Source organism: Globicephala melas, unplaced genomic scaffold (genome assembly GCF_963455315.2).
Source record: "Globicephala melas unplaced genomic scaffold, mGloMel1.2 SCAFFOLD_138, whole genome shotgun sequence".
Lineage (NCBI taxonomy): Eukaryota > Metazoa > Chordata > Mammalia > Artiodactyla > Delphinidae > Globicephala > Globicephala melas.
The window spans coordinates 116,718-138,387 of record NW_027207311.1 but is presented as its reverse complement, the minus strand read 5'-3'; the positions used below and the strand labels follow the sequence as shown (position 1 = coordinate 138,387).

Genomic DNA, 21,670 nt, shown 5'->3' with positions numbered 1-21,670 from the left:
TATGTAATATTACAAATATGCTGCCTATTAAACTGACTTTCTCAACAAAAGGAAAAAGTTGTCAATGAGCTTACTTCCATTAAAGCCAGAAAGGAAAAATGTTCATATATTCTCGTTTTGGTGTAAAGACTGTATTTAAACTTAATGTTGTGAGTTTTAACACACCTCCTTTTCAACGTGTCGATTAACGTGTTCAACGGCATCAACACTGTAACAAGAAAGGGCCATCAGAACACTCACGAGGGCAAGAAAACAGGGGCGCTGGCCCTCGGGTGGCTGGTGGGGCCGGCCGGTCCCTGGAGCACGCACCGCCCTTCGGAAGTACCACTATGACCCTCTTCTGTACGAAAAATGCTGTGTGCCCTGAGTGACAGTGCCTTAATGCGGGGATGCTTTCGTAAAATACCGTTGAACCTTGAACAACTCGGGTTTGAACCACTCGGATCTACTCACGTGTGGATTTTTTTAAATAGAAAATGCTGCAGACCGGATCCACCAACGCGAAACCAGGGTGATGGAGGGCGACCGTCAGTCATACTCCATTCTGACGGCAGAGGGTCGGCACCCCAGCCCCGCTGGCTCAAGGGTCGACTGGAGCCCTGATGAAATTCTAGTGAGAAAATAAAGAGAAACCCTGGGGCAAAGCCCCGAGGACGAGATTCCGTGCCCGTGTCCAAGACCGACGCCCGCGCTCTGCCTTCCCGGACCCTGTCCCCCGAGTCCCGGCTGGGGACAGCACGGGCTCCGCAGGCCACCAGAGGGTGGCATCTTGCTCAGGGGAAGGACACTGCGGTGTCTTCGGGACCACGAGTGAGGGCAGGCATGGCTCACCCACAACGACACAGCCTTGGAGTGGCGTGGCGCTCAGGCGCCACCAGCACCAAGTGCGTGACTCAGATGAACACGGTCCGGCCACACAGAAGGGCTCCCAGCTGTGTAATCCCGCAGGGGCCCAGGTCAAGCCGCACGAGCCCCGCGGATGCTGTTACAGACACACAGGCCCGGGCTCCCCAGGGGTCGGCTCCAGAAGCGGATCCACACTACACTCGCGCACACAAACACACACACACAGAAAATGCCTTGTGAGTGAGGACCGCAGCTATGCTGTCCCAAGACAAGAGCTACCAGAAGCTGGAGGGAGCCCTGAATCAGATCCTGCCCCTGGTGCCCTCAAGGCCTTGCCAACACCCAGATGTCACACTTCCAGTCTGCAGGGCCATGAGACGACAGATTTCTGTTGTTCTGAGCCACCTAGTTTGTGACACCTCGTTGTTTTGTTTTGTGGCTGCACCGCACGGCTTGTGGGATCTTAGTTCCCCGACCAGGGATTGAACACGCACCCTCAGCAGTCAGAGTGTGGAGTCCGAAGCACTGGACCGCGAGGAAGTCCCTTGTGGTACTTTGTTACAACAGCCCTAAGGGATGGATACAGGCACCCTCTGCTCTGTCCCTTCCTCTCCAGACCATGGTGGGTGAGGGTAGAGGCAGGGCCCTTCACAGACAGACCAAGGCCACCGCTGGCTGGTCACTCTGGCCCTGTCTGGGAGCTCTGGACACAGCTCACGGCCTCCGGGGGCCATGGGAGGATGAGGGGGCTCCCTGGAGCTGGTTGCGCCCCCCCCACCCCGTTCCTGGAGCCCAGAAAGCCCGGGAGTAGCCAGACCCCACCCCTCACCGTCCTCTGGGCCCCTCCCCCAGCCATCAGCAGGTTGGAATGGCCGCTATCTGCGTCTTCATCTCAGTAGGGGAGACACAGAAAGAGGCACTCTTGCCTGGTCACTGCATCTCACCAATGTCCCCTGGCTTAGGCTGGCCCTTTCAGGAAGGGCAAGCAGGACAGACTGTGGGCCAACACCCTCTTCTCAGAAGGGCCTGGAAGGGAAGTGGTGGGCAGGAGGCCTGATTGGCAGGACGCGGAGGGCAGAGCCCCCTCCCTCCAGGTGCTCTGTGGAGGAGGGGCGAGCCTCTTGCCTCCTTCCCTACATCTGACGCGGCATGGGTGGCCCTCCGCAGGAGGTCCGCTCTGTCAAGGGTCAGCTCCAGAGACTTTAGTCCATTTCCTCCAAAGCAGACCTGATGCGGCTGGCTGAGTCAGGACTCTGGGACTTTCAGGATGGAGCCCAGTGTCTGCCAAGGGTAGGAGGGAGGAAAATGCCCTGGGGGGTCCTCATGAGACCCGTTCACCAGAGTCCCGCCTCTGACTGTGACCAGTCCCCACCCAGGGAAACCAGGGTCTGCTGGCCACAGGACACCAGGACAGGCCCAGAGCTCTACATGTGTCCTGGGAAGGTCGAGGAGGGCACAGCCTATAGCAGCCCAGGGCATCATAACCCCTAACCCCTAACCCTAAAGCACGTTCACTAATTGTGCCGACATGTCGTGCAGAATTTGAATGAGGGCGAGTGCGTCTGAAGAGCGTGCTTCACGCGGGGGCAGGCGGTGTGGGTGAAGAGTGGGCACAGCGCATTGCGGAGCTCCGTTATTTACATCAATCACCCTTTGGGTGAAGGGTGAGTCATGAAGTTGGAGAGTGACTCTTGGTGGCGAGGTGTACACTGTGTGCATGTGCGGGGAACGTCGGTGACGTCTGAGATCCCACACCTGGGGTAAAAGGGAGAGTAAAGTGTTCACGAATTCTGAGAATTAGGTAAGCTCATGAGGGAAACCAATGAATTAGTTAATAGAAAATTCGATGAGAAACAGGCTATTTACATAGCTTCAAAGAACCACCCCCTAAAATACTTACACAAAGAGAAAAAGAGGAACTTTACAGTGGAGAAGCTTGGTCGGCAACACCCTAACCAGGTGATGGAGATGCGCACCATCAGCAGTGGGGTGAGTGACAAGGACACGCGCCGCCCAGAAGACGCAGTAAGGACCAAGCGTCACTTCTGGGATCTTCCGTCCAAATGCAAACCCCAAATCACAAGGAAACGTCAGACATGGCCACTTTGGGGGACGTTCTGCAGAGTAACCAGCTTGCAATACTCAAGCCGAGGTCATGGAAGGCCAGGAAAACCCAGGGACTGTCCCAGGCTGAAGGGCACTGAAAGCCCTGTTGAGTAGAGGCAGCCAGTGCTATGGGGGCAGATTTGGATTCTCTCACATCCAGGGCATTACTGGGATGACGACCTGAACTCTCATGGGGTCTGGCAAATTAGGAGGCAGTAAAGCACCAGGACTGATTCCCTGATTTCCATGGAGGTGCTGTGCACGTGTAGAATTCCTTATCTGAAGGAAGCACATAAAAGTATTAGAGGAATATGATGGGGCAGCAGGTCAGTAACTTGTTCTCAAATGGCTCAAGGGAAAAAAGATCTTTGTACCCCATTTTCAACTTTTGGCCAGTTTTCAATTGTTTCAAAATAAAAAAATGTTCTCAAACTGAAAGGTCCGAGTTTCCAGGAACCTGGAATGTGAGTGGCCGTCCACGTGGCACCCCTGTCACTCGTGATGCTCGGCCCTGCTTGTGGTTCTGGCAAGGAAGGTGGGACGTGACGGGATGCAGGAGTGCTGGTGGTCTCAGCTGAGACACCGCTCCCGGGGAGCTCTCAGTGTCCGCTCAGGCGTCCCAGGCTCTCAGCTGCTCCCACTTCATCCCACTCCCCAGCAAGCACCTGGAAGCGCCCCCGTGGTCCTCTGCCCCTCCCCACTCTCCTGTGAGCCCCGAGGGCACAAACCTGACTTTGCTCCCCGCTGTACCACTTCTGTCGACCAACAGGATGGGGAGGTGAGGGTCAAGGGCCCATCCCCGGGGAGGACAGTCCCGGGTGCCAAAGCTCAGCCCCTGGCCTGTGCGCTCAGCACACCGCTTCCACCTTGGGGGCAATTCCTCGTTCCCGGGGCAAAATGACCAGGCAAGGGGCAGAGCGCAGAGATGCCCACGGGACGCTGCTTATAACACGGAGCTGGTGGAAAGGAGCCGAATATCCCTCACCAGGTCCTGATGCGTGGAGTAGTGCCCTCGCGCTGTGCAATGGGGGCCAGGCCTGGCAGGGGCAGGTGTCCGGGACAGTTAAGTGAATGGGGGAGGGGCGCGTCAGAACAATAAACTTTAATTGAACAGAACACTTGGTCGGCAAACACAACGGATCACAACAGCGAGGGGAAGGCGCCGCGCCCCACCCAGCACTCTCCTGCGGTGCACGTGCCTGTGGGCCACACTCACCACGGGGCTGGGCGGGAGGGTGGCTGTAGTGCCACACCCTCCTCTCTGGAGAGGGGCCTGCCTGCCCAGGAGCTTGACTGCAAACTGCTGCTGCCTGAGTAGAACAGACCCACCTTGGACTTCTGACTTCACAAATGTTCCTCAGACGCTTCTTGCAGTACGGGGAGTTGCCAACCAAACTATTCAAACATGGCAGCCCTTAGTGCTTCTCAGCAGAACCCCCAGGGAACTCTGGGGACGTCCTTCTTCTGTAGGGACAGAGCTCTGCAACTTGTGTTACCAGATTCCACACTTGCTCCCCTGGAGCGCTGGCCAGGCTCCCGAGGGGCAGCTCAGCCCAGGCTGCCCCCTGAAAGCTCAAGGAGCATCCTGGCTCCCCAGAAGGCGTCGCTGGAGGTCTGGCCATCGGGCCACTGCACCTGGAATGCCAACACAGCATCACACATGGAGGTGCCCTCTGTGGGCTCTGCCTTCCCATCCGGGTCACCCTGATCCTGGGACCCGCCCCCTCTGGACTCCGCCCCATGGCACCTGCCTCCAGTTCTCATTCCACCGAAGTCCAGCCTCGAGGAATCCCTGCCCCATGTTCAACTCTGTCCATTTTATTCGCTCCAGAGTCCCAAGCTGAGGACCCAGGAGTTAGGAGGGAAACCCACGGTACCTCATAGGAAGGCCTCACCTGGCTGGAGGGCATGGGCTGGCCCAGGTCCATGGCCGGCACGGGGCCAGGGAAGGCAGGCGGGGCCGGGGCCAGCTCCGGGGGGCTGGAAAAGGGACAGTGTCAGGACAGGCCCTTTTCCAGGCCCTGTTTGAGGCTCACACTGTTTACTGTGAGCGCCACACCCTGAGAGCTTTCTGCCCATCAGAAGCCCTTCCTGGTGCCGGACTCTCTTTTGGGAACGGCCTCCTCCTGCAGGGCCCTCAGGTGTGCAGGGTGCTGGAGGGGCCTGTGTGACACCTTGAGCAGGTGGCTCAGGTAGTCAGAGAGCACATCAGCGCAGGCTCACGGAGGACGGGATGGTAAGCAGAGATATGAAGGAAGAAAAGGAACAGGCCTGAGGTGTGACGGAGCCCAGAGGTCCTTAGGACCAAATCCGGGGAGGCGGCAGGGGACGCAGATGCAGCCGCTCGGGACAATATCATGCGGTCCCTCAAAGTCAGACCACACTCACCCTGTGACCTACTCATCCCACCGCCACGTGCACATCCCCAGAGACACGAGGGCAAACACGCAGGCCACCACGCGTCGGGAACGTGCACAGCAGTCCCAAACCAGGAGCTCCCAGATGCCCGCCAACAGGTGACGACAGCCCACACCAAGGGCTCGGCCTCCGCCATGAAGAGGAAGGGGTGCGGACACACACGGCAGCAGGGGCAGGTCTCACAGGAGTCAGGCTGAGTGGAAGAAGCCATACCCCAAAAAAGAGTCTACGCTGTATGAGTTCACTTATATGGAACTCTAGAAAACGCAGCTAAAGAAAGCAGGCCCTCGGTCCTGGGGTGGCAGGCGTGGGAAGAGCCCCGTGACCCATGACTAGCAGCACAGCTATGGTTTGTAGGATACGTAAGTCACGCTCGGAAAACTGTCCTGTGCACCGTCTAAACGTGTTGGTTTACTTTATGCCAACTACATCCCAATGAAGCAGTTTCTAAACAAGGAATCAAGGTTACCAGATCAAAGCAAGGATGAGCTGGGGCACTGGAGTCCAAGGGTGATACAGCCAGTGGAGGGGCCCAGCAGGCCATGAGCGGCCCTGTGGCTGCTCTGTGTGGCTCCCGGTCATAAATGGAAAAGTGAGTCCATCAGCATGGTCTGAATTTTCCCACCATCTGGCTGTTTCCACAAGCAGAGCCTCTGACTTGGGAGGCACCTCCCCTTCTCTCCCATGTCCCCCAGTAATTCTTCCCTCACTGGGTACCTGGCCTTCTGCTCCCAGACTTGGGAGACCCCGAACCCTGGGGACCCTGTCCTGCGGTCCCCATCGTAGATTCCCTCTCCACCGGAGGACCCCTGGCCCGACATCGCCTCCTGTGAAGCCTCTGGACGCTGCCATGGCTGTCCCAAGCCCCTTTAAAACTCCAATTTGGAATATACAATCAGGATCTTGATGCTGTCCAGAAGCTAAAAGCCTTTGGGGAAAAGAAAATGCCTGAAAGAGGCTGCTGGGGCCCAGGGAGAGCTCTGGGGACGCGTGAAGGCCTAAGCACCACCCCAGAACGGACGCCCGTATCTGCTCCAATGCTTGTCTGAGGGAGAGAGTACCACCTTCTTTCAGTAGATGTAGGATGGGGGACTGTTGAGGTTTCCAGAAATCCATAAGGAAAGGACTCACTCTGCACCATTGGAGATGGTGAGTCTGTGCACCAGGCACCCTGCCCACGGCCCGTAGGAAGTGTCACCTGAGCCCTGTGGCTCTGCAGCTTACCTCTGGGTGAGGGTGAACTCGGGAGCCTGCAGTGGAAGCCGGGGCACCAGGAAGCCGCTCGCCTGTGGCTCCGCTTGGCCACCGCTGGTACCTGGACCCTCCTCCAGGTATGTGCTCCGGGCGTTGCTGCTGGGAGGGTCAGCTAATCCTGCACGGGAACAACCCAGTGCTGGGGGAAGGGAGCACCGTCTACGTGCAGCACAACACAGGCCTCCGTGGAGAGGCAGCCCCCAGCCTCGGCTCCTGCGCTGAGGGAAAACAGCCACCACTGCTGATCTCAGTGGCCTCTGCAGGCTCCCAAAAACCAAAACAAGGTCAAGTTTTGCTGACCTCAAATTTCCCTTTGTCATTCTAGATCTCATGCCAGCCCCAGTGCCAAACCAAGACTCAGCACCCCAGTCCGCCCTACGCCCACCACGGCTGTCTGAGGAGACCCCGCGGTGTCCCCCGTTCACCACAGGCTGGCCCAGCCCACGGCCATTGCCCCCCCTTTCACCTTGGGTTTCACCATGATTTCACTGCAGTGCCAGGTGTTACTACCTTCCCTTGCCTTTTTTCTCTACTTAAAATATTGTAGAAAATCTCTTTCACCCTAAAAGGCAAGCCCCTGTGGACGTGATCAATTCTGGGTCGACAGACGTTTAGGAGCAAAGTGAGGTAAGAAGGAAGGTCCATTGCTGCCCTAAGTCTATCCAGGTGGTAAAGCTAGCATGCATCCCCGATCTCAGACCCCAAACAACAGTCCTCCCTCCTGTCTGCCAGAGCCGAGATCTTCCTAACCATTTGGTACATGACTCTACCTCCGCCTTCTGCTGTGTCCCCTTTCCTGCAGAACTTTACAGATAGTCTGAGGTCCAGGAAATATGGTTAACTGCTAATTTGAACATTTCCAGTTTACACAGAATAGATCAGTGGGTTTTATCTTCTTCCTCCAAGAAAAACAGAAATAAAAAGCCCGAAGCCTAGAACAAAGGGAGTGTCATGGGAAGGGTAATTGGCAGGTGGGAGATGTCCATGTTCTGCAGATGCAGGGCACAGGTCTGATCCCATGGTGGGGGCTGTCTGAAGGGAAGCTGGGGCATAAGCAGGGGCCAAGGACCCTGAGAGGTTTGCAGGGAGGGAGGGAAAGCAAGGTGCTCAGGCAACCAGCAGGGAGCTCTCCAATTCCCAGAGAACACACCCCTCACATAGGCTGGACACGGTGTGAAGACCAGCTTCCCTCCTCCCAGTATGAGGCTGGCCACTGCCCATCCCAGCTCCAGCCTTGTTAGTAAACATGGACAGGAAAAGGTCTCTGAAATCAAAGACCAAAGATCAGATGGAAAAGCTGCCTCAGAGAAATGAGTCTCCAGGCTCTTCCTCTTTGGGGCACCTCTTCCTCCTCTGTTCAAGGAAGGGCCTGAATCCACAACCCCAACATTCCCCCCTTCAGGCAAGAAAGCACATTTTCTGAAACTACTAACTAGGATACTCAGAGAAATATAAGATACTGCATCTATAAAAAGTAATATAATCGGGGCTTCCCTGGTGGTGCAGTGGTTAAGAATCCACCTGCCAATGCAGGGGACACAGGTTCGAGCCCTGGTCCCGGAAGATCCCACATGCTGCAGAGCAACTAAGCCCGTGCGCCACAACTACTGAGCCTGTGCTCTAGAGCCTGCGAGCCACAACTACTGAAGCCCATGCACCGAGAGCAGATGCTCTGCAACCTCAACGAGAAGCCCGCACACAACGAAGAGTAGCCCCCGCTTGCCACAACTAGATAAAGCCCGTGTGCAGCAACGAAGACCCAACACAGCCAAAACTAAATAAATAAATTTATTTTTAAAAACTTATTAAAAAAACAAAAACAAGTAACATGATCTATGAAGAAAGGAAAATCAGAAATAAGAAAAGAGAGCTTGGGGAACTTCCCTGGTGGTCCAGTGATTAAGACTCCATGCTCCCAATACAGAGGGCCCAGGTTCAATCTCTGGTCAGGGAACTAGATCCCTCATGCCTCAACTAAGAGCCTGTAGGCGACAACTAGAGACCCCACGTGCCGCAACTAAGACACGGCACAGCCAAATAAATAAATAAATAAAATTAAAAAAAAAAAGAAAAGAGAGGTTGGAGTTCTCTTAAAATGTATAATTGTCAAAATATCAGAAGACAAAGTTTAAGACAAAAGCACATACAATAAAAAAGAAATTTTTTAAAAAAGGTAAGCATTTTGGGAGATTGGTCCAGGATTTCCAACATCCAAATAACATTTGTGCTCTAAAGAGAGAACTGGAAGGAGGAAACTATCAAAGAAAATCACAAAAAGTGCCCAGAGCTTAAAGAATACCTTGTTCTCTGGTTCTTTAAATCGAAAAGCTTAACAACAAAGTGAATTCAAAAGACTCACACCTGGGACCATCACTGTGAAATTTCAGAACACCAAGACTTCAAAAATAAACAGCTCCAATAAAGGAAAAATATGTGAACATCAGAATGACATCTAACTTAAAATGACAACATTGGATGCTATAATTGGATGCTATGTTGCTTTCAAATTTCTAAGGTAAAAAGTATTTTAAACTCAGAATTCTGTCCCTGACAAGTCATTAATCAAACTTGAGGGCGGATTAAAGACAATTTCAGAAGATGCAAGGAAACAGACACTACCTTGCAGGCACCCTTTCTTATAGAGTTAATTAAAGACATTCTCTAACATAACAAGAGTCAAGAAAGAAAGAACAAGCCTTGCAATTAAGGAAACGCTGAAGCAAACCCAGGGAAGCAGTTAAAGGTGCTCCTGGGATGACGGCTCCACACCGGACTGGGAGCAGGAAGGAGGCCCTGGCAGCAAGTCTTCAAAGGGGATGCTTAAGACACTGCAAGAAGTTAGGAATGTGATAAAAGCAGACAATGTAAGAAAAAAGGGAGGCAGTGACAAACTACAAGACGACCTGTATGGGACCACAGAAGACTAAGAAATTTAGGTGACAGGCTGAGTTCAGCGCCAACATCCTCCTTAGAAGCTGGGATGTCACAAGATGCTATCGTGTTTGGTGCACGAAATATATACCTGAATACGTATTCTTTAAAGGTATTTATAGCGACAGTTACAACTAAGGAAGAAACTAGGAAGAGAGAGCTAGAGGTCTGAACAGCTCAGCCCTCCTCCGTTGTAGCAGATGTTGACTGGTTAGTTACAGGGACTGGAGTACAGGGGTGGCAGCCATTTCATTTCATTTTAACTCTTTCCTCACCATCTTATTTTTTTAGTCACATGCACATTTTATTTTGAAAACAAAAATAAAATGAAAACTATCCAGGCTGTTGGTGGGAAGAGCCTGTTCCAACTGCACTGGTTTGGGGTCTAATCAAATATAAGAGATTCAAGCAGAAAGTCCTGGCCCCTCAAAATTCTTCCCCGTCAAATAACATACAAGCAGTTGAAGCATCTGATGTAGAAACACATAGTCTGTCTAGCATAGACCCACCTGTGGGGCTGGCCTCACCAAGGGCGGTGATGGACACAGCCAGAGGAGCATCTGCAGGGCGCATCGTGAGGTCCAGCCCGTGACTATGGATCAGTGGCCTAGTCTGGAAGGAAACTTCCTTGGAGGATTCCAGTGCAAGAGATGTCAGCCACGACATGGGGGCACCCAGAGAGGGGTCCAGCATGTCGCTGCCAGCAGCCAGAGGGCAGAAACCAGAGCCAGGGAAGACGGGAGGAAGAGTGGCAGGATCGTGGCTAGGCCCCTCCTGGTACATCTCACCACCCTGCAGAGACCTGGGGAGCAAAGTGAACACCATCCCTCAGGCTGGGGTAGTGGGGCCTGGGAGGAGATTCCAGCCCAGTTTGGGAATCTGGGCTCCGGACTCAACGCAGCCACAGATGGCTGTGGGGTCCACCCCAATCACGCTGCCTCCACAGTTCTCCCTGAGGCTACAAGGGTTCCAGAGACACAAAAAATACTATCCCTGGAAACCTAAGATACATTAGCAGTTTATTTACAAAGCCCTTCAATGAAACATTGCTCCACAATATTGAAGGCTGAAAATGATTAGCAAGAACCTAATAGGTGAATGATTAAATGAAGGTGGATCTTAAAGGAGTGTTAGGCAGCAATCAATAATTTAAAGAATTAAAATATTCCCCAAATGCTCCCTGTGTCTCAGATGGTGCTCCTGGGCTTTTGTTAACAACCCCCCGCCCCTGTAATCTGTGTAATGACATGCGCGGCAGGGTCCATCACTATCCCCATTTCACAGGTGAGAAAAAGCAACACTGAGAGGTCACGGGAACCTGCCTAAGGCCACACACCTGGGTAGTGCCAGCCTGGACGTGAGGTGCCAGCCCAGGTAGTGTCAGGAGAGATGCTTAAAACACAAGTGTAAATGGAAAAAGTGGGCACCGCTTGATGTTTACGCAGACGTGGACCTGGTCCCACACTCAGACTCAGTCCCGCTGCTGCCGGCACTTTCTTCACAGCAGTTTGTGCGGCACCACAGGGGCAACAGGGTGAGGGAAAGCGGTTAGGCAGGGCCTGGTCTGTAGCAGGAACTCAAGAAATGTTGGCTGTTACTAACCTAATGATATACCAACCATACCAAACGCTAGAGAGAAACAGATCACGAGGACAGCGGGTTTGCCTTTAGGAGATAGGTCTGCACGTTTTTCTTTCTGTTTTCCCCAGTCACCAAAATTTACGTGAAGTCAGGCTGTGAGTCAGGCTCCAGGGAACAAGTTTGGAGTCCATGACGTGGGCTCCTTGCCAGTGGCTCCCCTGTACCTGGGGTCTCAGCTGAAGCTGCCCTCCGCCATCACTGAGCTGGTCCCAGTGCCCGGCAGGCATTCCTACGCCCACTCCAGGCCTGGTCTCCCACTGAAGAACAGGGAACGGTCCCATGGCCCACGTGGGTGGCAGTACCTGGGAGCCAGTGACTTTGGCATGGTCTCGTCTCCAGAGAAGTCTGGGGCCAGGACCAGTGGCTCCCACGGCCCTTGGGTGGTCTCCTGGGTCTGTACAGACCCACTTTCCTCAGGTCCTGCTAAAAACCGATCAGACAGGAGGAGAAGCTGGGTGATGCTCAGGGTCCCAGCTTCCTTCCCAGCAGGTTAAGAACAGCCACGCTGGCTGCCCAGTATTCTTTGTTTGTCCCCTGATCTGTCTTTGGTCTGAACCAACACCCGTAATTAGGAACCCAGAACACCCTAAATTCTAGTGCTTGGCTCCCTTCCCACTGACTCCTGGCCCTGGCCGCAAAGTAACCTCTCAACGCAAAACGCTGCTGCAGCCCCACCTGGGCCCATCCTGAGTCCAACCTGACCCTCAGCTTCAGCGATCTCGCTTCCCACAGGGTGAAGTACCAAACGTGCAGGCTGGGGCTGGCGGAGAGGACCCTGTCCTGTAACCAGTGACCCTACCTCGGCCTAGCCCTAGACACAGGTTTTGGGAGAGGGGTCACTCACCCGACCACTGAGGCCTGTCCACGCACCCAGAGCCAAGGTGGGGCTGGCCTGTGGGCTGCGGGGGGCTCGGGCCGGCCTCCCTCGCGGTGCGGTCCTCCGCCGAGTCCCGGGCTAGCGCCGCGCGCTGCACAAGGGCCCTCTGGCGCCGCCGGTAATTGGCGAACCAGTTGTAGATCTGCTCAGTGGTCAAGCGCGTCTCCGAAGCCAGGTCCTCCTGCGCCGAAACAACACGCCGCTTGCCCAGCCCGCTCCTGAGACGCGGGGCCGGGACCAGCGGGCCGGGACACAGGGCGGCCGGGGCATCATGCGGGCCGGCGCCGTGGCCTCTGGCCTTGTTCCTCCTCAAGCCGCCGCCCGGCCGACAGCCACTCGCAGCCGGGAGGGCTCGGCAGGGCTTGCAAACCGGACTCTCCCGAGGCGCCACCAAACCACTGACCGCCCGCCCGCCGGGCCGGTGCGAGAGCGCGTCGGCCTCGACCGACCCTGTGATCAGGCACCTGTCCTTCCTCAGGAGCCAGATCCGAACCACCACGGGCCACAGCACGGAGCTCCAGTAGGGCTCCGCTGATTGGACCCGGAGAGAAGGGGCGGGGCGATCACTGGGAGAGCCCTGCTGATGATTGGACCCGGGAGAGAGGGGGCGGGGCGATCATTGGGAGAGCCCCGCTGATTGGACCGGGAGAGAAGGGAGCACGCCAGCTTTATGAGCGGCAAGGCTCTTACTGCTGCCCCCTCCACCTGCTCCCGAGAGCTCACCCGTGCATCCCTCCGGCTGGAGTCCCAGCCGCGGTAAGTGCTCAGTGAGCACCTGCTGAAGCCACACTGGATGACGGGGTATTAAGACTGCCGTGATGAAACTAACCCCGCCACGTGTGCAGGCGGCTGCCAGCCAAAGAGCGCCGTCCCCAGAGCAGTTCAGGGCAGGCGGAGAGCGCCAGCGCCCTGGCAGATAGGCCACTGGGGAGGCGGGGAGGTGCGGCTGAGGATGCGGGTCAATCCCCTAAGGGTGGTGATGTCACCTAAGGGTGGGAGTCCCCTAAGGACCGGGGAGGGTAGGCTAAGGGGAGGGTTGCCGGGCCTCGCTCTCATCTGCTCTTACCCGCTCGGCCTTGCTGGGGTTGGTGCTCACACCCGAAGCAAACTCCTGCAGCTTCTGGCGAACTTCTCTGGGGAAGTTCCGGCTCTTGAGGCCGTCAGGGCAGAGGGAGGCGGGCGGTGGGTTCCTGGATGAGAACAGTGAGACCCCTGGCTTCTTCTGTTGTACCTGCTGTGCTCCCCTGGACTTCCTGTCCTTTCACTGGCCACCCGCCTCCCCTGCAGGACTCTGTGCTGCAGTCCCCGGGTCCATCCCCTGAACAAGGGTGGGGTCTCGTGTTGCCTGGGCCCACACCCCACACTTTCACCAGGGTTTCCAGTACCACTCACTGACCAGTGGCCATGACTGTTAAAGCTGGGGGATGAGGGTACTGAGGTTGGTTATGCTACCCTCTTTACTGAGTGTATACTGGAATTTTTCCAAAAGAAAAAAGTGACAAATAAGCAAACAGCACCGGTCTATACAAGATTTGCTAGCCAAATGCCAATTGAACAAACCCCCATGAACATCGAAAACACACCCCACACATCCCAGTGGAGCTCAATCTCCTGCTCCCCACACCGTCCCCCAGCCCATCCTGCGCATCCCAGTGAGAGACCACCACGTCCCTGCCAATCAGGCCAAGAGCCCTGCAGCCAGGTTTATTCTCTTTACCTTCTCCAGTACATTCAACCTATCGTTAAATCCTCTAGAGTCAATCCTGACACAACCCTTTCCCCAGCCATGGCCACTCCCAGAAACTCCAAGAACCTCCCACCTCTGCTCCTGCACTAACCACCTGCTGTGACTCCAGTGTCACCCCTCCTTATGCCCAGAGCACGCCTTCCCTGTGCTCAGGCCTCCCCCAGGCTCAGCCCTGTGCTGCAGCCCGACCACAAGCAGAGGACCAGTGAGTCACAGTCCTCTACTGAACGAGTTCCGTCTAGCATTCCTTGCTCTGAATTACAGGATCTGCTTTGTTTCCTGGTCTACTGTCCATCATCCACACCCGCAGGCAGCTCCAGGACAGCAGGGCCCCAGCACCTCTAGTAACGCGCAGCAACCAGGGGCCTCTTCACAAACACTGCATGCTGGTCCCCAAGGCATTTACTTTGCTGAGCCACCCTCTGGCAGGCTGTCAGAGCCTATATGGAGGGACCTGACTGCATCCCTGAAAACCTCAAGGCTGACTAACTGCTGGGCTTTGAGGGCATATCTGGCGCGCACCGTGAGAAAAATTCCGTCTGATCCAAAAGGAATCCATCTCTTCTTCCATCAACCAGGCCCATGGCTCAGAAACTCCTGTCACTTGGGCTTTCAGGAGCTCAGAGCAAGACCTGCAGCTCCTCCTGGCCAATGGGGGACACCCAAGGTCAAGAACAAAGGCTCTCCAGTCTCGATGTCTAGGCTGGAATCCTGCCTTTGCATCTCTGTAGTGTGTAACCAGGTAAGTGACTAACTTTTCTGTGCTTTGGTGTCCTCATCCACGAACGGTGATGATGATAACTAGTAGTCGTAACGTGTACTTAGTGCTGATAATGGTCATCGTGGTAATTATTATCAACATCCATCCAGCAGCCACCGTGTACCAGACGGCCTTCTAAGCGCTATGTGTATCTCATGTGGTGCTTGCAGACCCTCACATTTCTCTCTCTTTTAACGGTCCTGCAGCCCTGAGGGGCCGTGCTGGGATCTGCACCTGCAGAGCCTGACCATGGGCATTAGCTGAGCTGAGGGGCACCCATCCTGCAGGAAGCGAGCGAGGTCAGGGTGCCCACCTGCCGCCTCCCTCACTGCAGGGCCCTCACCGACAGGCAGTGGCTCCTGCTGCAGCTTCAGCTTTCGGCCTGGGTCCTGGGAACAGCTCCCCGTCCTCGCCCTGCGGGCACAGGTCGGAAAGCGTCCCCACAGCCAGCCGAGCGGTGGAGAGGAGGGCACCTGCTGCTGTGGAGCTTATTACCCTCTGTCTATCACTGCTTCCTCTTATCTCCCTGCCTCTACTCACCTAAGTCCTTCTGTGGTCTTGGAGGGCAAATCCCTTGGGAGCCCCGGGGAATAAGCACCAGTAAAGGCTGGTGCATACCTCTTCCTGCACCGGAACTTCTGCACCGGGGTCAGCGTGGCCACGCCGAGCCTCTTCATGACCAGACGGTAGTGGATGTCATTCCAGAGCTGCACCAGCTTCAGGCTGCCACCCGGCACCCGGCATCCCTGTGGACAAGAGCCTGCTGAGACCCGGCACGCTCGTCTGCCCCGGAGCCCCGCCGTAGACCCAGACTGACCGCTAAGAACATCCGCTCGCTGGTGCCCCGCGGCGAGGGCACAAGTCCCATGGCCGGGCTCCTGTCCCCAGCAGGCCCTCCCACGAATGGGAGGTGGGCACAGCTCTCCCTCGCCCCCCAGGTGAGAGCCAGGCAAGGGGAAGGCCAACTCCGGGCTGTGGCCATAGCACCCAGAGGCCGAGCCATGCTGAGAACCACGTGGTCAGGTCTGAGCGGCCTGAGGCTTGATCCCCATCCTGCGTGAAAGGCCTTTCTCTCCCACCAGCAGGGCGGGCCCCTGGGGCTCAGTGAGTTCAATCTGAGCTGAGGGGGACGAAGGGGTCCCGGTCTGTGCCAGTGACAGCTCCCCAACTCAGTGTGGCTTGGTCATGTAACCAGACTTTAGAGATGGCCAAGGACGCTGAGTGAGGGCCTCCCCTGGACACAGCCCCTGTGGTCAGTATGTGGTTCGTGCCTCTAACCCCAGTGTTCTCAGGCCCATCTTGGTGAGGGAGGTGCTGAGAATCATTTAGCTTCCTCTCAACAACATCAGAAAAAGCCCATTTTGCTGGGCTGAGAGGCCTGCAGTCTCCTGCCAGGATGCAGACGTCAGCACAACTGTCAGACAGGGAACCCACTTGGAGCCTCCCCACCTGCAGGAGTGGCCCTTGGCGGGAAATGCCCTTTCTTGATGTGGTAGCCCCATCCTTTCTCTCAGGTCTCAGAACACATCACTTCCTCAGAGACATTTCTGGACCATCCTGAGTTACTCCCATCCCGGGAGTTTTTCATCACTGATGTCACGCTCACATTCCATCACTGACTGCCTTCACGGCAGCTACTTCAACTGTGTGTTCACCCATTTATTCTGACATTTGGAAGGCTGAGCCCTCTTATGTTCCAGGTGTTATGCTGGGTGTTGGGGATCCTTTAATGGGCAGAACTAACACGCCCCTGCTCCTGGGGCTTGCAGTGCAGGAGGGGAGGTGGATCACAGATCGAGAAATAGACAGGTTTCTAACCGTGAGCTGAGGAAGGAGCCACAGAGGGGGATGAGGGCTCCCTTAAGTCCTAGCTCGACGGGGTGACGTTTAAAGCAGAAACCAGACAGGTAGGAAGGCACCAGCCACACAGAGTGGTGTCCAGCCTCTGGCAGAGGGAACGGCATGCGCAAAGGTCAAAAGACAAAGATCTCGGGAGCTCCAGGAGAACGGCAAGCAGCCAGCACAGCCACTGTGCGGGAGCCAGGACGGGATGGCAGGCTCTGGGCCCGCGCCTCGGTGCGTACCGTGGTCCCATCTGCAGTTTTAAAACTGCCTCTGGCTGCTACGTGAAGACTAATAGAGGGGGCAGGAGAGGACACGGCGGCGGGGCGTGAGCGCCAGGAGGGTGCCGCAGGGCTTGGGGGAGAGGGAGCAAAAACAAAGAACTGGGCAGAGTTTAGTATCTTGAAGGTAAACTCAGCATGAGTTATGCATGGACTGTATTATGGACTGTATTATGGAGTGAAAAAGGGAAACACAGGCCCCCAAATCTCTTATTAAAACCTTTTGAGCCAGATGTGTTTTGGAATTCAGAATTCCTCACACTTTAGGAAGTAACACAGGCATATACTACATAATTTGCACTATCCCAGTACGATCTAGGGCAGGAAGCATCCTGATCGCGGCCGCTGAGGCGGCTGGCGATCGCTTTTTCAAACAGCACGTGCAGACCTGTGTCCACAACTACCTCAAGCAAACACCCCAGGATTGGGGTAGCAAAACGCACTGCAGTAACATTAAGTGGATAAATAGAGACAAAAATGGTTTCTCATCAACGCAGCTCAGGTGTGATGCCAACTGAGTTGAGCTTCAAAGTGCCACCGGAGGAGTGACAAAGGTACTTGTGGTCTCAGAGTTCCCGGATGCAGACCCGCAGCTAAGGGACTGCGGTCCTGGGTCTGTTTGATTGCTTGCCTCACTAACCGGAGTGCCAACTTTCCAAGCCAGGACCACTGGTCCAGGACCAGAGGGATCCGACAGATGGTCAGTTCTGTCTCGGGTTAGCAGGCAAGTTAGAACTTAGTACAGTGAGAGTGAACGGCCCTGGCTCGGCTTATAGCAGCTCTCCCCAGGCTCCTGCTGACTCCTGGGCACTTCTGTCATCTTCAGGCTGCTGTGGGCTGCTGCCCCTCTCTCCGCCCCACCCCGGTCCTACCTCTAGCAGCTGGCAGGCAGCCCGGTTCTGCTCCTGCTGGGCCAGCATGCTGGCGCACACCAGGGCCACATCCGCGTTGTCCAAGAGGTACAGGCGGAGCTGGCTGTCCAGCACGGCCGTGACCAAGGTCTGCACCTGGGCGGGATCGTCCTGGACCTCCCGGCACAGCCTGCCTGCGAGGGTCACCAGGTCCGCCAAGGGCAGGCCAGCACCTCCGCTTCCCCTCAGCAGCTGCAGGAAGCTCTGCATCCCGAGTCGGGTTGGACTCCTCTGAAAACAAGACGAAAGTCAGGAACACCACCAGCGCTGATGGGCTGACTGCACATCAATCCTCAGACCAACAATGCGAGGCCTCTCCCGCCACAGGTACTTGTATCATGGCAGCAGTGAGAGAGGGCGGCGCGTCAGGGCCCGCCAGACCTTCCTTGTAGTCCCCACAACAGCGTAGACCCTGGTGGTGCACCAAGGCCCAGCTCGCTGCCAGACTTCTCACTCCGCACGCCTGGAACCTCTATCTGGTGCCCTCGTGCCCCTCACCCGCCGCGCCACCTCTCTGTTTCCCCCACTTCTCACACCGCTTGTCACTGCATTTCCTCCTTCCTTCTCCAGGGTCTGTGGGGGACAGGCCCACCTGCACTGGGGTCATCAGATCCCCCCAGCATCTGCCAGACGGAGAGCAAGCCCTCTCGGAGCGGGTGGGCAGAGCCGCGGGCCAGGGGTTGTGCAGACGCCCTAGGCGCTCCTTCGGAGGGGAGTCAGAGGCCCGCTGAGGCGGGACCAGCAAAATTCGCTTTTAACTATTTTAATTTGGGGGGAAAAAACCCTTATATTTGAAAACCACAAACATTTAAGGGTTGCTCTAGTCTGAAAAATTAATAAAATTAGAAAGAGAAGGGAGGAAGGAAAGAAGGAGGGACGAAGACAAGGAAACAGAGAAAGAGAAAAGGATGGAGGGAGGGAAGGCACCGAGACAAAGAAACGAACACGTGCCGGCCTCCGGCACAGTCCTGCTGCAGTTTGGGCTCCCTGCCCTCACATCGCCTCGGGCACCAAGCTTCCCGCTCTGCCCGGTGAGGGCACAGGCTGAGAGCTGAGGTAACCTGCAAAGGCCCGAGGGCGGGGGCCTGGCCAGACTGACTTCCGTGCGGCCCGTTGCACCCCGAAAGCCCGCTCTGCCGCCCTCCCACCCCGACACAAACAGGTGAGCCACGGCAAGCTGGACCGAAGGCTTTGCAGTGTTCTAAAAAATTACCGTCTAACTATGCAAACTGACACCAAGTTTTAACAGCAGAGGGAGTTTTTTTTTATGGCGATACTCAGTCGGCCCAGCACCGCAGGCATGACTCCCGGTCTGCGCCGGGTCCTGCAAAGCACCCGTGCGAGGCGCGGCCATAACGGGCGCCGGCAGCTTGCCAGCCGCGGCCGCTGAGGCGGCTGGCGATCGCTTTTTCAAACAGCACGTGCAGACCTGTGTCCACAACTACCTCACTTCTGTGGAACAGGATCCTGGAGGCGAGGGTTAGGGCGCGTTTTCAGTCGATGCTGCCAAACCGCCGTCCGCAAGGGTTGAGACAACCTGCAGAGAACTGCCGCGCTCCCGGCGGAGGGTCTGGCCCGCTTCTAGCTCTTTCCTCCCGGCAGGGCTTCCAGGGCGCCCGCCAGGAGACGCGCTCTCGCCGCCGCTTCCGAGCCTCAGCGCCTCGTCACGGGCTCCTGCCTCGGGGCCCCACGTTTCTTCCCGTCGCCACTGGCAGGAGGCCCGCGACCCCGCACCCTTCGAGCGACCCGGGTGTCCCCCAGCGCCGACAGCCCCGCCCCACGCTGCTCCAGGAAGGGCGGGAAGGAGGCCAAGGGCCGAGCTCATGGAGAGGGTCCTGGAGTTCGGGAAGGAAGTGGGTTCGGGGGGCACCCCGAACACTGAGGGGACCCGGCCCGGCGGGGACAGAGGGGGCGGGGGGCAGGCGGCTATGCCCTGCGTCCTGCCCGGACACCTCCGTCTGGCCGTGGCCCTGCGCCGCCGGACCTCTCCCGGCGCCCTTCTCCCCGCGGGGCCCGAGAAGCCTCCCCGGCGGCCGGCCCCGGACGCCGGACTCAGTCACCGTCGCCCGGACGACCCCCTCGTTCACTCACCTTCATCCGCACGCCACCAACACACCCCAGCCAGGCGCCCGGGGCCGCTTCCGCGCTCGGCGCGCACGTGCTCCGCCCGCACGTCCGGGGAGGCGGCGGGAAGGCGCGGTTGATACAGAGTATCCAGGCCTCCGCCAATCCCTGCAAGGGCCCCGCCCGATGACCCCCGCCCGTGCCCTGCGCCCCCTAAGTCCCGGGGCCTGCGGTTCCGCCCACCTGGGTTCGGGGCATTCCGGTGGTTCTTGGGGAGCCGAGAGGTTCTCGGGGGTCCGTGGCATTCGGGGGGCTGCACGGGAGCCGACAGGTTGGGGGGCGAGGGCGGGGCGTCAGAGGCGCCATGCAGCCTGGTTCTGCGCGTCCTCAGGCCCCAGAAGGAGCAGAGCCGGGGTCCTGGGGGTCCTGGGCTGGGGTGGAGGAGAGGGCGCCACGACCCCCGCCCCTGCAGCAGGAGGAAGCTGTGACCCTGGATTAACCCCACGCCACCGCCCTGGAGCTCTGCGGAGACAAAGCCCGGCTGGGGTCGTAGCCCGGGGGGCAGACACCCCCGCCCCTCCCGTGCCCCCGCAGCCCCAGCCGGAGGCCCCCGGTGATCCCACCCCCGCCTGACCCTGGGGCGCAGCTGCGCGCGGCGGAGAGGCCTTCGCGACGGTGGAGGCCTGGGGACCCGAGTTCTCGGTGACCCTGGTCAGCCACGCGGGGGAAGCCTCTGAAGTGCCGCCGTCCTGGCTCGGACACGGTCTGGCCTCTCCCCTGTGCAGTTTAGTTTGCGGAGATGTTGCACACAGCGAGCCGGAAGGCGCTCTAGAGAGGAGACCAGGAGGGTTTCGCGTTGCTTTTGAAAGGGTGGTCAGGGCAAAAATTCTCTGACGTCAAAGCTCATGCCTGAACGTATGCAAAAGACTTAGGCAGAAAGAGAAACATTTCAGCGTTTGTTCACTTGAAAATCTGGAAACGACCCAAGAGTCCGGTGGAATATTGCTAAACACATCACACTTCAGAAACAGGATGGGCTCCTGGAGGGTAATTAGTAGTTGCCGGGAGAAAGAATGCTTCCTGACCGGACTAGTGATACATTGTACAATAAAAACGGCTGTTACAAAGCAATGTGAGTGAGACGAGCCCGTTTGAAAAGTACAGACACAAAATGATGTATGCCACATCGTTAAACCCTGGTTGCCACCGGGTGACAAAATTATTGTTGTATTACTTTTATTTGGCTTTAAAATTTTCTTCTTTTGCTTATCCATGTTTCCTAATTTTTATAAAAAGACAATCTTCTGTTTTTCTCGTTTTAAGGTTCTTTTCAAGAAGTGGGAGAAAAAACATTGACAACAGGGTTGGGGGAAGCAATCCCCACCGTCCAAGTATACTAAGGCGGATATGGGTGAACAGAGAGGAAATTGGAGATTTGCTGCAGGAAACCCTCCTGTTGTGGGAAGGTGATCACAGGCCCTTTCTCCAGGACCGGCTGGTGCTCAGTGAGAATATTCCTGGTTGCGCTCCACCCATGAAGCATCAATGAAGTTAAAACCTCAATGGAAACCAAAATGTCCAAGTACCTACGTTATTAAATATAAATGTAATTCAACAAATTTTATGATTCTAGTTCATTGTTATAAAATCAGTTACTTTTTTTGGCTGCCAGGTGAGAAGTCACTGTTTACACACATTGTCTTATTTGAGCCTCCCAAGCCACCTCTGAGCGAGTTATGTTCCCTTGTTACTAAAAAGGAAATAGGTCCAAGTGCATTTAAAACACTTCCAACCAATAAGTGGCCTCCTTGAACTGTCAGACTCAAAAGCATACGTTCTTAACGTAAGCACATAATAATTTCAAGTATTCTAAATCGGGAAACTCTTCATAAGCTTCATTTTTTTTTTTTTTTTTTTTTGCAGTATGCGGGCCTCTCAACGCCACGGCCCCTCCCGTTGTGGAGCACAGGCTCCGAACACGCAGGCCCAGCA

At 56.3% G+C, this 21,670-nt stretch overlaps 1 protein-coding gene across 2 annotated transcripts; it reads right to left on the bottom strand.

Annotated features, from left to right (window-relative positions):
- Nucleotides 1–4,500: 4,500 nt before the first annotated feature.
- Nucleotides 4,501–17,824, bottom strand: LOC115855514 (anomalous homeobox protein). 2 transcript variants are annotated; one of them, XM_030860927.1, is made up of 9 exons: nt 17,576–17,824; nt 15,199–15,326; nt 13,140–13,263; nt 12,041–12,254; nt 11,499–11,619; nt 10,065–10,357; nt 6,595–6,742; nt 4,848–4,932; nt 4,501–4,587 (listed from the first exon to the last, which is right to left on the bottom strand). In XM_030860927.1, exons 1-9 carry the CDS (start codon nt 17,822–17,824, stop codon nt 4,501–4,503), a joined length of 1,449 nt encoding a protein of 482 aa, XP_030716787.1. The 2 variants fall into 2 exon arrangements, with proteins under 2 accessions (XP_030716787.1, XP_030716788.1); XM_030860928.1 differs by lacking the exon at nt 10,065–10,357 and having other exon boundaries at nt 6,595–6,723.
- Between the last annotated feature and the right edge of the window lie 3,846 nt (nt 17,825–21,670).